The sequence below is a fragment of the Vespula vulgaris genome, chromosome 2 (assembly GCF_905475345.1).
Source record: "Vespula vulgaris chromosome 2, iyVesVulg1.1, whole genome shotgun sequence".
NCBI classification, from domain to species: Eukaryota; Metazoa; Arthropoda; class Insecta; order Hymenoptera; family Vespidae; genus Vespula; species Vespula vulgaris.
Window position 1 is genome coordinate 148958 of NC_066587.1, and position 14355 is coordinate 163312.

The 14355-nt window shown below is 45.3% G+C and overlaps 2 protein-coding genes across 5 annotated transcripts; both read left to right on the top strand.

Moving 5' to 3' along the window:
- The first annotated feature begins 16 nt into the window (after nucleotides 1-16).
- On the top strand, nucleotides 17-1552 carry LOC127061705 (probable U2 small nuclear ribonucleoprotein A'). Of its 2 annotated transcripts, XM_050988976.1 has the most exons (5): nucleotides 17-250; nucleotides 351-391; nucleotides 500-1076; nucleotides 1172-1236; nucleotides 1366-1552. In XM_050988976.1, the coding sequence occupies exons 1-4, from the start codon at nucleotides 169-171 to the stop codon at nucleotides 1213-1215; spliced, it is 744 nt and encodes a 247-aa protein (XP_050844933.1). In that variant the 5' UTR covers nucleotides 17-168; the 3' UTR covers nucleotides 1216-1236; nucleotides 1366-1552. The 2 variants fall into 2 exon arrangements, with proteins under 2 accessions (XP_050844933.1, XP_050844932.1); XM_050988975.1 differs by having other exon boundaries at nucleotides 1172-1552.
- A 6285-nt stretch (nucleotides 1553-7837) lies between these two features.
- Nucleotides 7838-12680, top strand: LOC127061699 (elongation of very long chain fatty acids protein AAEL008004-like). 3 transcript variants are annotated; one of them, XM_050988959.1, is made up of 4 exons: nucleotides 7838-8399; nucleotides 10904-11155; nucleotides 11230-11473; nucleotides 11565-12680. In XM_050988959.1, the coding sequence occupies exons 2-4, from the start codon at nucleotides 10904-10906 to the stop codon at nucleotides 12047-12049; spliced, it is 981 nt and encodes a 326-aa protein (XP_050844916.1). In that variant the 5' UTR covers nucleotides 7838-8399; the 3' UTR covers nucleotides 12050-12680. The 3 variants fall into 3 exon arrangements, with proteins under 3 accessions (XP_050844916.1, XP_050844918.1, XP_050844919.1); XM_050988961.1 differs by lacking the exon at nucleotides 7838-8399 and adding an exon at nucleotides 9099-9284; XM_050988962.1 differs by lacking the exon at nucleotides 7838-8399 and adding an exon at nucleotides 9700-10115.
- The last annotated feature ends 1675 nt before the right edge of the window (nucleotides 12681-14355 follow it).

Consider the following 14355-nt stretch of genomic DNA (forward strand, 5'->3'; position numbering starts at 1 on the left):
ATTATTCGAATATATTCTTGAAACAATAAAAGGCAGTTGAACGTTGAGCCAAAATTTTCTTCGACTGGCGTCGAACGCATGCGCGAAGGTTCAGTCGACGACGGTTCAACGGTCCGATCTTGCTGTCGCCTCTGAACGAATCCTTTTTCCTGGGATATCGCAGAAGAAATGGTGAAATTAACGCCGGACCTGATACAGCAGTCGATGCAATATATCAATCCTGTACGGGATCGCGAATTGGACTTGAGAGGTTAGTAGAAAACGAAAAAGGACGTCGTCGTTTGCAGAACATAACCTAGATCCAAGCTACGGCGATATCGTTTATCAATTCGTTTGTGTTTACCTTTTAGGATACAAAATACCTACGATAGAAAATTTGGGAGCAACTTTGGTTAGTACGTAAACGAAAGTGTCGCTTTTTTTACGCATAAATATTATCTTTTTATTTGGATCGTTCCACGTAAGAAAATATAATAAGTAATATCGCTATTCGTTGTAGGATCAATTCGACACGATAGACTTTTCCGACAATGATATAAGAAAGCTGGATGGATTTCCATATTTGAAAAGAATCAAAACGCTTTTTTTCAATAATAATCGCATAGTCAGAATCGCAGAAGGTTTGGAGCATTGCATACCCAATCTGGAAACGTTGATGTTGACTGGAAATATGATTCAAGAACTCGGCGATTTGGATCCGTTAATACCGCTTAAACACCTTACAAATTTATGTTTATTACAAAATCCTGTCTCGGCAAAGCCACAGTACAGACAATACATAGTGTACAGATTTCCACAATTGAGGTTATTAGATTTTAGAAAAATCAAGCAGAAAGAACGAGAGGCTGCTATCGAATACTTCAGAAGTAAGAGAGGCAAAGAAATGGTACGCGAAATAGCTAAGAAAGCGAAAGCGCAAGCGCCGGGAACGTCTTTGGATAAACCCGTAACGAGCGCGGACGAACGTAACAAAATTAAAGAGGCTATAACCAATGCCACGTCTTTGGAAGAGGTGCAGCGACTCAGCAAACTGTTGCAAGCGGGACACATACCCGGAGAAGAGAGGCTTCAGAACGGTATTTCCCTTTTTCCATTGGAATTTTATTCCAGCCGTTACAAACGACGATTACAAATATCCTGATAAACGATGAATTTTTCTTCGGTGTATTAGGAAACAACGCGTCCGAAGCCATGGAAGAAGAGGAAGATGACTAAATTAAACAGGTTTACACACGTGTATGTGTGTGTGATACGTATATATATATATGTGTGTATATATAATATATATATATATATAGCACACGCCATATATATATATATATATATATATATACGTTTATGGTGTATATATATATATATATGTAGGTGGCGGCAAATCTGTAAGTATTCTATAGCTACCAAGGATATTAATACAAGGATGGTGACTCTTCGTTGAGCTGATAAGAAGCTACATACTACCGATTAGTTTTCGACAAATTTTCATATGTATATAAATATTTTTTTTGTATGAATTAAATGGTACAAATGTGTTCTATCACGACCTTGAAGCGATCATCATGTAAAACAACAAAAGCGTCATATTATTTTCACGAAATATTAACGATAGTCTATATTTATTTCAGCTAATCCAAAATAAATCGTTTCGTGACGAACGCACATCAGTTTCTTCGACTTTATTAAATCTTATGATCTTGTGAGACGTAATACAATGCTTTGAGCGTTCTTTCTCTTTCTCTCTCTCTCTCTCTCTGCTGTCTCATTCGCAACTCGACGACGCGTCCCTTTCGTAGCGAACAGAGCCACCAACGTCCGACGCTACTAACTAACGACTCGCGACAAGTCGATAAGGTCATAGTTATTTTTATTGTTGATTAGTTGGTAAGCAAAAGAAAGTATACGCTTGTTGTTTCGGTCAGACATTCAAGGTGCGTACGCAAGGTACGTTTGCGGAACAAGCATTTGGGTTAAGAAGAAGCGAAATCTCTCGTCGCGACCAATCCGCTGCGGCATCTCGAGACGAGTCATCTAGTGGCGAGAATGGAAACGACGAAATATCATTTGCATAATTGTCTTCGATAATAGAAAACGGATGGCAGTCGATTCCTTGAGCGTCATGCTTTCCTGTTAAAGAATTTACTGTTCGTTGCAATATCTGACTAACGATAAAGAGGCGTATTATTTACATACATGTACCGACTAATGATAGAACGAGAAGCATATTTTAATGACTAAGTATAAACATCTGATCAATCTTTAATATATAAATATTGACAAATTTCACGTGGAAAGTATATAAAGTAAAGTTTATTTATTTAGTTTTTTTATTCAAGCGAAATTTTCGCTATCAAAGACAAAGAATTTGCACGGAAAAATATACATATTTACGAGTATACGAACGAAAGAGAAGGAAGAATGATTTCGTAAGATCATCGTCACACCTCTAGGCATATCTACGTGTTCGTACGTAAGTACGTATAATGTACACGTGTGCGTACGTACGTACGCGAGCGAATTTTTACAAAGTGAAACGTACGAGTCGATGATATTTCGGTCGGTGTTAAATTAGTGCTAAAAGTCGACGAATTTTATTACGAAGGTTCCTGTATCTTGATTTGCTGACAAGGTTATCGATCGTTAAATGATCATGATATCTCTATTTAAGAATTTAAAAAAATTTTAATTCGCAATCAGGCTTATTTTGCATCTTATTTAAGCCGAATAATAAACCGTTGGAGAATAATTTCCAGCCAAGTTAATGGATGGACAGAGGTCGGTAATATTTCGTTATGACCGCGCGTGGCTTTTGTCGCAATCCCGCATTTAAAAATCCATCTAATTTTCTTCGCAGCGCGCAATAACTCACAAATGACATTTTTTTCTTTTTATTGGTATTTACCTATATAGATTCGTCGAATAATTTCATCGTAATCGGAGAGAAAGAGAGAGGAAGAGAGAGGAAGAGAAAGAGAGTGAGAGTGAAATGGTGGGAGGGAGAGAGAGAGAGACTGGCACGTTTCTATCGAGGCGGCTCGACCAAGGCTCGTTTTCTCTCAAGGTCATAACATGGTGCGTATCAGGAGCATTGGCACCGTAGCACGCTGCTTCGCTTGCGAATCATTTCCGGTTACATCCTATTTTCCAAGGCTTCGCGTCGTTAGTAATACGAAATTACAACGGTCTCTCTCTCTCGATTGCGAGCGATATCGTAAAACCGCGTACGGTTTCTTTACTTTATCCCCGTCTTTGCTCGAGGCACGAAGGAAATGCTCGGTTAATCGTTATTCTCTTCGATACGTCCGAGTCAATAACGAACGAAACATCCGACAAACTTTATCCCGCAAAGAGTATACGCGTACTCCTTTGTCACTTTTTATCTCGACCAACCGTTTTCTACTTCTTATTTGTCAATTACTATTTCAGTCGTAACCCGAGTGACTATCCCGTTAATCGAAATTTATACATACGTCGTATGCACGAACGACGTGAAAAAGTTGTACGAGTTCGTTGTGAACTTTGATTCCGAATAATTGATATTCGCACGTTTTTCAAAACTGACGCACGGGAAGTACGTTTGCTACTAGATAACCAACGAGTGAAATCGTACACGAATGGGTAAGTTACGTATAGGTCCGCACGATGCGTCGAGAATAGCTCTTCTTACCTGTTCGTATCGTACATGCCGAATTAACGCATGCGAGACGACACGAATATCTCGACAATGGGATTCGCGCGAGAAAAAAAGTCGCAAAAAAGATACGCGAAGATTCGTACGATTTCAAAGTTTTACTCTTTGATCGTTAGAAGAGGAAAACGTCTAGAAGATAGAGAGGAGTCCATGACGATCGATCATAGGAATTTCAGAACATTCCTCGTATACGCGTCTATCTACGAAGTCGATTGGAAAAGAGGTCATAGTCCAATCGACCGTTCCATGCTTATCCGCGCGACGTTCCTTTTCGCGAGCAAGTACGCACTGCCGTCGAAAAGCTACCAAAGGGAACGGTATTTCCAGAACGATGTCTCTTTGAAGAAAGTCTTTGTCACACTTCTTTTGTACGATTTTTATTATACGATCGAGCTATGCGCTTCTTCGAAATATCGAATTGTAAATATCGATGATAATTTGCATCGTGTTAACCAGCGAAAATACGTCTACGCGTTCGGTTGTACAAATTCAGTGGATTTTACCTCCCCCCCCCCTCTCCTCCTTTTCTCCGTTTGTCTCCGACCGAAGTCGAGTCTCGAGGGTCAGAGCAAAGAAGGAGGATAAGCGAGCGAGGGACGGTAGCGAAAGATACAAAGATAGAAATTTTGTTAATCCGCTCCTCCTCAACCCTTGTAACGGGTTCTTAAAGGGAGAGAAAGGCGAGCCGCGACTCGGACGAAAGTAACGTTTCATCGTCCTGTTACCCGTTCGCGAGAATTAGAAAGAACGCGACGACGCGAAGCGAATCTTTCGTTCGTAATCTTCTAATCTCTATAATTGTTGTTCGAAAGCTGGCGGGTTCTTGATCTCGCAAGGTTTTAGATTAATAACACGCATTATACGGAGTAGACGTTCGTCTCTGGACGATAAATTTGACTCGAAGGAGAAGGGGAGCTCGATACGAGAGAAAAAGCTATAATCGAAAAAGAGTTTCGTACTCGAAATAAACGGAGATAATCGACGATGAGAAATGAACGGATATGGCACTGTCTCGTGCGAAATAGTTTGATCGCGAGGTGTAATATTTACATCGTTTGATTATCAACGAGAGAGTCGTTCGCACCTTCGTAAATCAAAGAGCTCTCGGACGAGCTCTCGGACGATTTTCCGTTTGGTCACGTCCTCGCAAACTTATTCCGCTAATCCCATGAAAGCTCGAGAGATCGTCGCTTCGTTTATTTACGTTTTTATGTCTCCTCTTATCTTCCGATTCCCTTTCAAATGCATCTGCTTACGCATACTTGCGCGTCGTCTACTCACGCATGATTTTTGACCGATATCGCGATTGATCGAAACTTCCTTTTGAATCCTCCGCGAGCACGATATAATCGGTTTTTGCCAAAGACGCATCGACTCGACTTGCGAACAAATTAAAAGTTGGGCAATGAATCAAATTTAATTTTTATTCAATACGAGGTGTTTTATTCAACCAAGGTGAAAGATCAACGACGCTTCGCGATTATCATATACGTATCGAACAAAGAATGCGCCTATTTTGGGACACTGGGACATATCGACCTCGACGACTATCGCGTATAAAGTTTTATTTTTTTTCTGTCAGAGAGAGAGAGAGAGAGAGAGAGAGAATGGATCGAACAAGTTTTATTTACATACGCGCAATATGAATCGATTAGGAAAGAATTCTTATTGCGGAAGAACGAGCGATCGCTTCTCAAGGCGACGACAAATTCCCACATAAAAGCCTTGAATATTAAAAACGTTACAGTCTATAGAAAAACTCGTCTCGCGATCGACTAGTATCTTGGAAAGATAACGTATTTTACGATGGCATCGATATCGAGATTCGTTCTCGATAAATATTCTTTACGAGAAGAAAATATTCTGTTTCTCTCTGTAGAAGTATCGATAATGATGATAATTTTATATAATAATATTATGAGGCGAGCGTGCAAATACACAAAACGTCGATGATTTTGGCACGTAGCGAATTTTAATAGAATCGCAAACGATAATCGCTCAACGTCCTCCGGGCCAATTAGCGACTCGTGGAACGCCACGGCCAAGGACAACCGCCGACTACTCGACTATGTGAAATTTGACGACAGCGGTTGCTCTTTTCCCTCTTTCACAGTTTTCTTTGCACAGGCAGAAAATTCCAGAAGCTTTGTCTTTGATAAATCTTTTAATCCGTTAAAGCCTTTCGAACATTTACATACAAAAAAAAAGAAAAATGATTGCTGGAGGTCTTGCAATTCATTATTTTTATTTAGTTTCTAACGTGAAATAACTAAAAAAGAAAAAGAAGAACAAAAAGAGACGACATTGAGATACCGACACTGGGAAGTGGTATCGATCGATCAAAATCTATCTCGTAATTACTTATTAAAGAGTTAATCGATATAATCGATAAATCACACGTAACTACCACAGCGAAGGTCGGTAATGAGTAACGACGAGTAAATACGACATAGGTACATAATACGTTAAAGAAAATAAATAATAACGATCGATATTTTATTGAAACTTGTTTCACGTCCTATTCGATGTACGCGATATGATGAAAGAAACAACAAAGTCCACAGTTTTGTATATTCGTGCAGAAGAGAGAGAGAGAGAGAGAGAGACGAGGCAAACTCGCGCTGCTCGTAGGTTTTCTTCTAGATACGATATCGTCGAGCACAATTCCACCTTGCGGCGCAATTATGTCGCAAATTAAAAGCGGCGATACCGTCTCGTAAAGGTTTAGACATGTGGATTCTTGGACCGCTCTTTCTAGTAATATCTTACCTACGTCGTAACGACGTTGCATCCAAGACGAAGCACGTTGGTCGTGCCGCGTTCCCGAATAAACCGTCGTATCGCGTACGGACGAAATTTTAAGACAGGAAAATGAATCCCCTTTGTTTCGTATCGGAATCGACTCGAAGTTCGACGGCCACCCACGCGGCACGTCGTAAACTCTACGCATCGAGTACGAAAGGTTAGTAGAGTGAATAAGCGATCGTGATCAATGGCGCTTGTCACGAGCGATCGCGTACGATGGAACGCAAACGGAATAACTATCGTTGTAAATGACTTATCTTTCACGATCCAAATTCTTTCATGAAAAATTCGACGAATTTCGATTCGCGAATGAACGAAATCGTTGAAAAGGAGAGCCCGTCTAGACGCTAGTCGCAAATCGCGCCCAAGGGAAGGAGAAAGGACAGAGGGAAGAGCGACGTTGAAATCGCTGAAATTTGGATTTGTCAAAATTGAATTTCTCTCGTAATCGAATTAAAAGTCGCATGCCTCGTATCTACATCTTCGTCTGCGTCGTTGAATTTGTCGGAGATCCGATCAAGAGTTTCCCGTCGGTCCAAGTTTCTGTTCGATAGCGGACGGGACGAAGGATCAGGCGTTCGCAGGATCGCGCCTTATTGCTTTCTTACGAATCTTTGCGGCAACCGGTAAAGAAAAATAGCCTCGGATATATCGCGCGCGTGAATAGCAACGATATGTTTTATATAATAACATTTTCATACGTGTACGCGTAGCGTATATTCGACATCTCCTCTGCGATCCATAGAACGAAAGGCATTGAGAATGCGGACGCGTCGGAAGTACGATCGCGCAAAGTATGTAAGCCCAAAGTACATCGCCGTAATAATATCGTACCAAGAATGGCGTATTATTCAAATTTTCTTTCCGTCTTCGTCAACGATATCTTTCCTTTCTTTTCGGTAACAGGATCTATCGTAATTAAAAGGCTCAATTCTGATCGGAACGTCAGGCGCATAGATTATTTCATAGCGACGAATCTATAGGAATGCCTTAACGATCGAATTGCGTTTAACGATCCGTCATCGTTACGATCGCATTTCGTGCAGATTAAAGGATTAAATTTTCTGTCCGTTTCCCGTCCAAAAAAAAGGAGATCGTGAAGTAGCAACGACGCGTCTCTCCTCGCTCGAGACACCGAGCGTTTCTTCTTTGCTTTCGTTCCGCGACGTTCTTTCGTATCGATCGTCTCGATATCAAAATTCAACGATCCGGTCAGCGTCGTGGAACGAGTCGAAAGGGTAAGCGCGGGCGGGGCGAGTATCGGACGATCGAGAAGGATCGTCGAAACGAGTCCTGTTTTTCTCGGATGCGCGCTCGACCGGTGTTGGAGCAAAAAAGCCGGCCGAAGGGTACGCGGTTAAGGGTTACGGTTCGCCGGTACCGAGTATCACGGTCTACGGCTACCGTAGCCGCGAACACGCAAGAAGACTCGAGTGAAAGAGGCGGACAAGAAGAGGAAGAGGGAGCTGGCGATGGTGGCAAAGGTGGTGGAGCAGCGGGTCGAGCGTACGAACAGGTGTATTTCTACAGCCTCTAAAGAGATATAAGGCATTGCTCGGAGCTACGAAACTTCAGTTTGCTCAAAGGTGCTCGCTCGGGTAGAAAGTTGCAAAATCGGGTGCAACGCGGTCCTTACGGCCTCTCTCTCTCTCTCTCTCTCCCTCCCTCCCTCCCTGTCCTCCTATTTTTTCTTCCTTTTTTATTTCATTTATTCGCACAAACTCGTTCCTACTTGTTTCGTTTCTCTCATTCCCCCGTTCCTCGATCAAAATTCTATATCGACCGTCGATGGTGCGAAGTTTGATTTAGGCGTAGTCGCGATCTCGTTTAGGTTACCACGATCGGCCATTGGGGCGCCCAGTCTAAAACAGGCAGCCTGATTCCAAAAGCGACGCATCGGCCAAGAAACGTGAGCATTCTTTTGTTTTCGTCTCTCGTATCTCTCCCTTTGTCGCATCCTATCGTCACGTCGCAGAGACAATAGGACCAAAATAACCAAAATCTCCTTTCTCACGGTCGCAATCGCGAGGACTAACGTGAACGTTAAAATGGACGGTCGAAGGTCGTAAAATAGTTTAACGAAGCGACAGCTTCGTCCTTAGACGAGGAAAGGAAAGAGATATAAAGCGCGAATGATCTAGATCGCGTCGAGTAATTTTGGAGTTTCTATTCTTCTCTAGGATAAATTTTAAAACGTCGTCTGTGCCGAGGACGTCGAATTAAAAACGACTTGCGAATCGAGCTTAAAACGCCAATGCCGTTGGAACGTCCGTCGTTGACGTTCGAATAATGATATTTTCGCTATCGTTGTATAATTATAATGATGAACGTGCGACGAGTCGAATGGTTAATTCTTAACGCTTGAGATCTCATCCGGTTAGATAAACGCATACCTCGATACGCATACCTCGAGGTATCCTTGATCGAGCATCAAGGTACTTTCGATTTCGAATAGCCAGGAGAGCGATCATCCATCCGTTACTCTTCCAGCAGTTCGAGCGTAAATTTCGAAGCTCGAAAAAATAAATATCGAGATTAGAAAGATGGGACGAGACGCGCGATGTTCGAGGGAGAACGCGAGTGCACGTGCTAAAAGCGGTAGAAAATAAAGTCGGTGTTTAGTCACGGTCGACGTTTCGATCCGATCGCACGCTCCTTATATCGCGGTACGATATATTCTTCGTCGGACGGATAGTTCGTATCGTTCGACCTCTCGCGTACTTTCGACCAACCTTAAAAACCTCTCTTTCGACCGGTAGGACGGGGACGTTCGAATTTTGCAACGATTCTAAGCGTAGGTGCTCGCTTAACGATATATTTGGCGTTGGAACGCGTTTTTCGCCCTCTCTCTCTCTCTCTCTCTATAAATATTTCGACCGATCGTACGCTCGCGTCCGCTGTCGTTGCACGCTAGATATCCGCGCGCGTTTTTCGTTTAAACGTTTTCTCATACGAGCTCATACGAGAGGCAACTCTTCGAGCTCAAGGGATTTCGTTTTCAACGGTATCTACGCTTTACTTTTTCCCAGTCGCGATAAGGAAAACTATCTCTCTCCCTGACACACGCGCGCACACTTTCGTAAGTACGTATTTGCGATTACGTAAGCGACGAAGCGCTAATTCGTAGTAAAATCGTTGAATTCGTTGCGTTATTCGAGCGACGGAATAAGCGGATTATCGATTCCTTTGTTCGCGTTGGGTTGCCGGAGAAAGAAAGAAAAGACGCGAGAGCGCGTATTTCGTAAACGGGACTGAGACAAAGCGCATCATGGTCGTCGAGTCGGTAGAAAGAACTCGGCTATGCGTTTTACGTGCGATCCGCACCTTATTGTCTCGTTGATGGAAATGTGGCGTGTACGAGCGGAACGCCTGACTAGACAGCAAACGGCGTTTAAATAGAAAGAAAGGCCGATATCGATGCCATTGGGAAAGAGGCAGGGACGGTGCGCGTTCTTCTCTCTTTTTCGCCTCGCGGGTAGGCGAGTCGCTCTCGTTCGCATTTTCAAGGCTCGCCCTTTGGATCTCCCGCGGGAGGCGAGACCCCGCGGATGGCCACCCGAGAAGATAGAGAAGCGCAAAGGGGGAAAACTCGTTTGGCGGGACCGGATCGAGATCTTTGCGAGAAGTGCGAGTTTTATACATTCGACCGTATATCACGAGTTCGATGGTTCCCGGACGTTGGACGACGCGACATTTCTTTGGGACGTCTCCCACGGAGGAGGCTCCCATCCGGTTAGACGAGAACGGATTCGGTGGAAAGAAGGAAGGAAGGAAGGAAGGACGATTCTAGGAAGGGAAATTTTTGCTCGAGTCTTGGGTCGATCGCACCCAAGAGATTTATCTCTTTCGGCCGTTAAATCGTCGTGTACCGCACGCGATGGCTTTCATCGCTGCGGTGCGACTACGCGGAAATCTTTAGCTCGCGCTCGATATCCCGCTTGCTTCCTCTCTTCTCGAGAGTAATAACTTTGCTCGTTTCCACGATTGATTCGTATTATCTCGTGCGGCGTCGAGAAGCACGTACGGTATCGGAATTCGTTCGAAGAAACCAAGACGTAACCCTGACTGCGTCGACTCGTCGACGTTTTCCTTCCATCGCGGAGCTCGGGCACGTCGCAGCTCCACGGCCGCTCGGATCTTTCTAGAAAATCCGAATCTTCGGGAATCGAATCCGAAGCGGCGCGCGTTCGTTCGAGAAAAACGCGCGGTGAAAGGACGGAACGCGTGGTGGCATACGGTACGACCTTTCGGAGGAGTCAACGAGACGCGCGAGATTCCCATATTCGGTTTGCAAGATCGCGGAATGGTTGCGAAACCGAGGGACCTTGACTCGGGTTTATTGGAAAATTCGTTCGTTCGGAGCGGAGCGTTAAGACGCACGTCGTTAAAATATCGATACTTGTCGATTTGCAGATGGCACAGATGGCACGAACGATCTACGATGGTTATCGGGACCTGATGGACAACAGGAGCGACCCGAGGGTCAACGATTGGGCGATGATGAGCGGTCCCTTCCCCACCCTCTTCATTTGTCTATTTTACGCTTACTTCGTGAAGGTACTCGGGCCAAGGTTTATGGAAAATCGCAAGCCTTTCGACCTTAGAAACGTCATGATACTCTACAATCTCTTCCAAGTGATCTTTTCCTCTTGGCTGTTTTACGAGGTATGCCTGTTTTACGGGCGACGCCTGGTCCGGCCGGGTCGGATCGTAACCTTACTTGGGTATCGTTTCTCTAGTGTTTGGCGTCCGGTTGGTGGGGAGTCTACTCGTTCAGATGTCAACCGGTAGATTACTCGGACGATCCCATGGCATTGAGAATGGCCCGTGGATGTTGGTGGTACTACTTTTCCAAGTTCACCGAGTTCATGGACACGATCTTCTTTGTTCTGCGGAAGAAGAATAACCACATTTCGACGTTGCACGTGATTCACCACGGATGCATGCCAATGTCGGTCTGGTTCGGCGTCAAGTTCACGCCAGGTACGAGTTACGGGCACGTTGCGCCCGCGCGAGGATACACGCGCGTTTCGTTTCTCTCGTTCTTCTTTCTTCTTTTCCTTCCTTTTCGCAGGCGGTCACAGCTCGTTCTTCGGCCTCTTGAACACGTTCGTGCACATTGTGATGTACTCCTATTACCTCCTCGCCGCTCTCGGACCAAAGATCCAGCCGTACCTATGGTGGAAAAAGTATTTGACGAGCCTGCAGATGATTCAATTCGTTCTCGTCATGATTCACGCCTTCCAATTGCTCTTCGTCGATTGCAACTATCCGAAAGCTTTCGTGTGGTTGATCGGCGTGCACGCGATCATATTTTACTTCTTGTTCCGTGACTTTTACATCGAGGCTTACAAGAAGAGGAAAAGCACGATAAGGAAGAGGCAGGAGGAAGCGAGGAAGAAGGAAGAAGAGAGGAGCGGCGACGAGTCCGTGCGAGATCGTCTCAAGGAGAACGATCTTATTTACGCTAATCAATACAAAATGGCGACCGGGTATATCTCGGACGAGGGTCTAAGAAATCGCGTTTTCATCGACAACCGAGGATTGTCCGAGGAATGAGTACGACCGCGAACGCGATGCGAACGCTGATCGCCTTTGTAATCGAGACTCGCGTCGACGGAATCCTCCTTGGAGAGGGTAGCGCATAGAAGGGACTTCTTCTCGTCGCGGTGCGCGTGTGCGTGTGCGTGTGCGTGTGCGTGTGCGTGCAACGAACGAATGGGAGAGAGAGAGAGAGAGAGAACGCGTCGAGCCAAGGCTCCTCGCTCGACGCATGAAAACCTGTATTCCCCGGAACGTCCTCCCGTCGAGAACCCTCGGGAAAGGTTCGGCTCGATGCGTCGTCCGTCCGCGACGATCCATCGCCTCGAGTGCCAACAATCCGTAGCTTCGTCTTTTCTTGCGTTGGCCGAGGACGACGCAACGAGGCGAAGCCAGCCCCGCTTCCTCGACGGAGGAGAAGAGAGAAAGAAGCGATATCGAAGGAATAAAGGGAATAAAAGGAGTTGGACGAAAGATGTTTCTTTCATCGCGCGAATCGATGCGACTGGACGGCATTGATCTCGAGACGAGACAAAGCGATCGTCGTTGATCCTTTTAGCGATTAAAACGAGTCATTTTGTAATACGTAACGATAGGTACATTTGTACACGCGTCAACGAAATATAGGACGTATTTATTTCAATACGAACCATTGAAAGGTATTCAATATCCGATCGAGTTTCCTTCTTCCCTCCGACGTCCTCGTCGATAAAGTCGATTTTTCTCCGTCTTATCGACCGAGCGAAAGAGCGAAAGCTCGCAGCCGATCGGTATCGCAGCGTCCGCGCTTGTCGACGAAGCACGGAGGAGAGTCCGTTTGCATCGTAGCGCGCTCTGAAATCGGTTCGCGGAAGCGACGGGTCCGAGAGAAGAGACGTTTCAGCTACCACGGATAAAGGCACCACGGAGATCGGAGCTCCCCTACGGAGTGTCCTAGAGATCTCTCGGCGCGCAAAAGATGTACGCGCGATGCGACGCGATTGCACCATCCGCGTAATCCTGCAAGACGTACCGTCGCCCGCCACTCTCGGCGGTTACCCCTTCGAAGGGAATCGCGGAGGGACGAGGGAAGGACTAAGAGGAATCGGTTAGAGCGAGCAACGATCGAGATCGGGAATCTATCGGTTCGGAAGGGGACGCGCTGCGGTTCCGAGAAACGTCCGGTGCTAATTTTCAACGGTGAAAGTAGCCATGGTGAAAGTGGCACGAGGCACGCGACGGAAAGAAGGTCGCGCGTATCTATCCTACGCGAACGTGCACGTCGCCGCGAATGCACGGTAAGGTGTTAGTAAATAGGTACGTTCGGCGATGGCATTTCTCGAACGACTCGTACTCCGAGAAGCAGAAAAGAAGAGAAAAGATCCGTTCCGATCGGAGCGATCCTCGCGAAGAAGATTCCATCCGATTACGAAACGGATTCCCCTTCTGCGAGAGCTTCGAAGACGGAAAGTCGACGTAATTTGATCGAGAGATTCTTCGAATTCTCGAGCGAGACCACGAGATCCTAGACTCGCAGCGTCTATCGGTAATCTTGTTTTTCCTCTCTTACGCCCGGAGGACCCCGACTTTTCTTTCGCAATCCTTTCGTATTTTGTGTACTTTGCTCGACGCGATAAAAAACGCTCAACGACTCTCTTCCTCCCGCTCGATCGCAACGTGACCTTCGTACGGGGTAATTGAGAGAGAGAGAGAGAGAGAGAGGGGCTGACGGGAGAGGGGTGAGAGACCTTGAATTCGTAAGAAAGAGACGCGTCGATAATCGTCGTTACGTCGCCGACGAATATAATCGGTAAAGGTATACAAAATAATTGCCACGCTCGACCTTTGTACGACGGATTGACGTAAATTCTTAAGAACGCGTCAAACAGGATACGACGAAGACACCGCGACTATGCGCGATCAAATACGGACGTTTTAATGGCACTCGAAAAGTAGGATCGTCGAAAGGCTTTCGCAAGAAAATCATATTCATTCGTTTTAGAGGCTCGCTTCTTCCCGAGACGTCTTTCTATCTTGGAGATAAAAGTATTCGAGTTTGAAAATATTCTCGATAAAGAAGGGGGAAAAAAAAGAAGAGTCAACGAGAGTCGATTCGTCGTACGTAGATAAAATTTAACATCCTTGTTATCGTAAGAATTAACACGTCGTAGGTAAATACCGCGTCGGATTCGTGCGTCGGACGAAAACGTCCGAGAGATCTTTAAAGCTCTAAACCGACGACTCGGTGCTCTCGCTAAGCGACATCGGTCGTTACAGATCGGCGACGATCTCGCACTCGGCGCACCGATATCGACATCGCGTACGAATAAAAATACGCAAAGTAT

Bases quoted from the DNA above. Each gene is read 5' to 3' on its own strand.
- LOC127061699 (XM_050988959.1), top strand. From the start codon at position 10,904: ATGGCACAGATGGCACGAACGATCTACGATGGTTATCGGGACCTGATG. The intron at 11,156-11,229 runs GTATGCCTGTTT...TCGTTTCTCTAG, and splicing joins CCTCTTGGCTGTTTTACGAG to TGTTTGGCGTCCGGTTGGTG. The intron at 11,474-11,564 runs GTACGAGTTACG...TCCTTTTCGCAG, and splicing joins CGGCGTCAAGTTCACGCCAG to GCGGTCACAGCTCGTTCTTC.
- LOC127061705 (XM_050988975.1), top strand. From the start codon at position 169: ATGGTGAAATTAACGCCGGACCTGATACAGCAGTCGATGCAATATATC. The intron at 251-350 runs GTTAGTAGAAAA...TTTACCTTTTAG, and splicing joins TCGCGAATTGGACTTGAGAG to GATACAAAATACCTACGATA. The intron at 392-499 runs GTTAGTACGTAA...TATTCGTTGTAG, and splicing joins AAAATTTGGGAGCAACTTTG to GATCAATTCGACACGATAGA.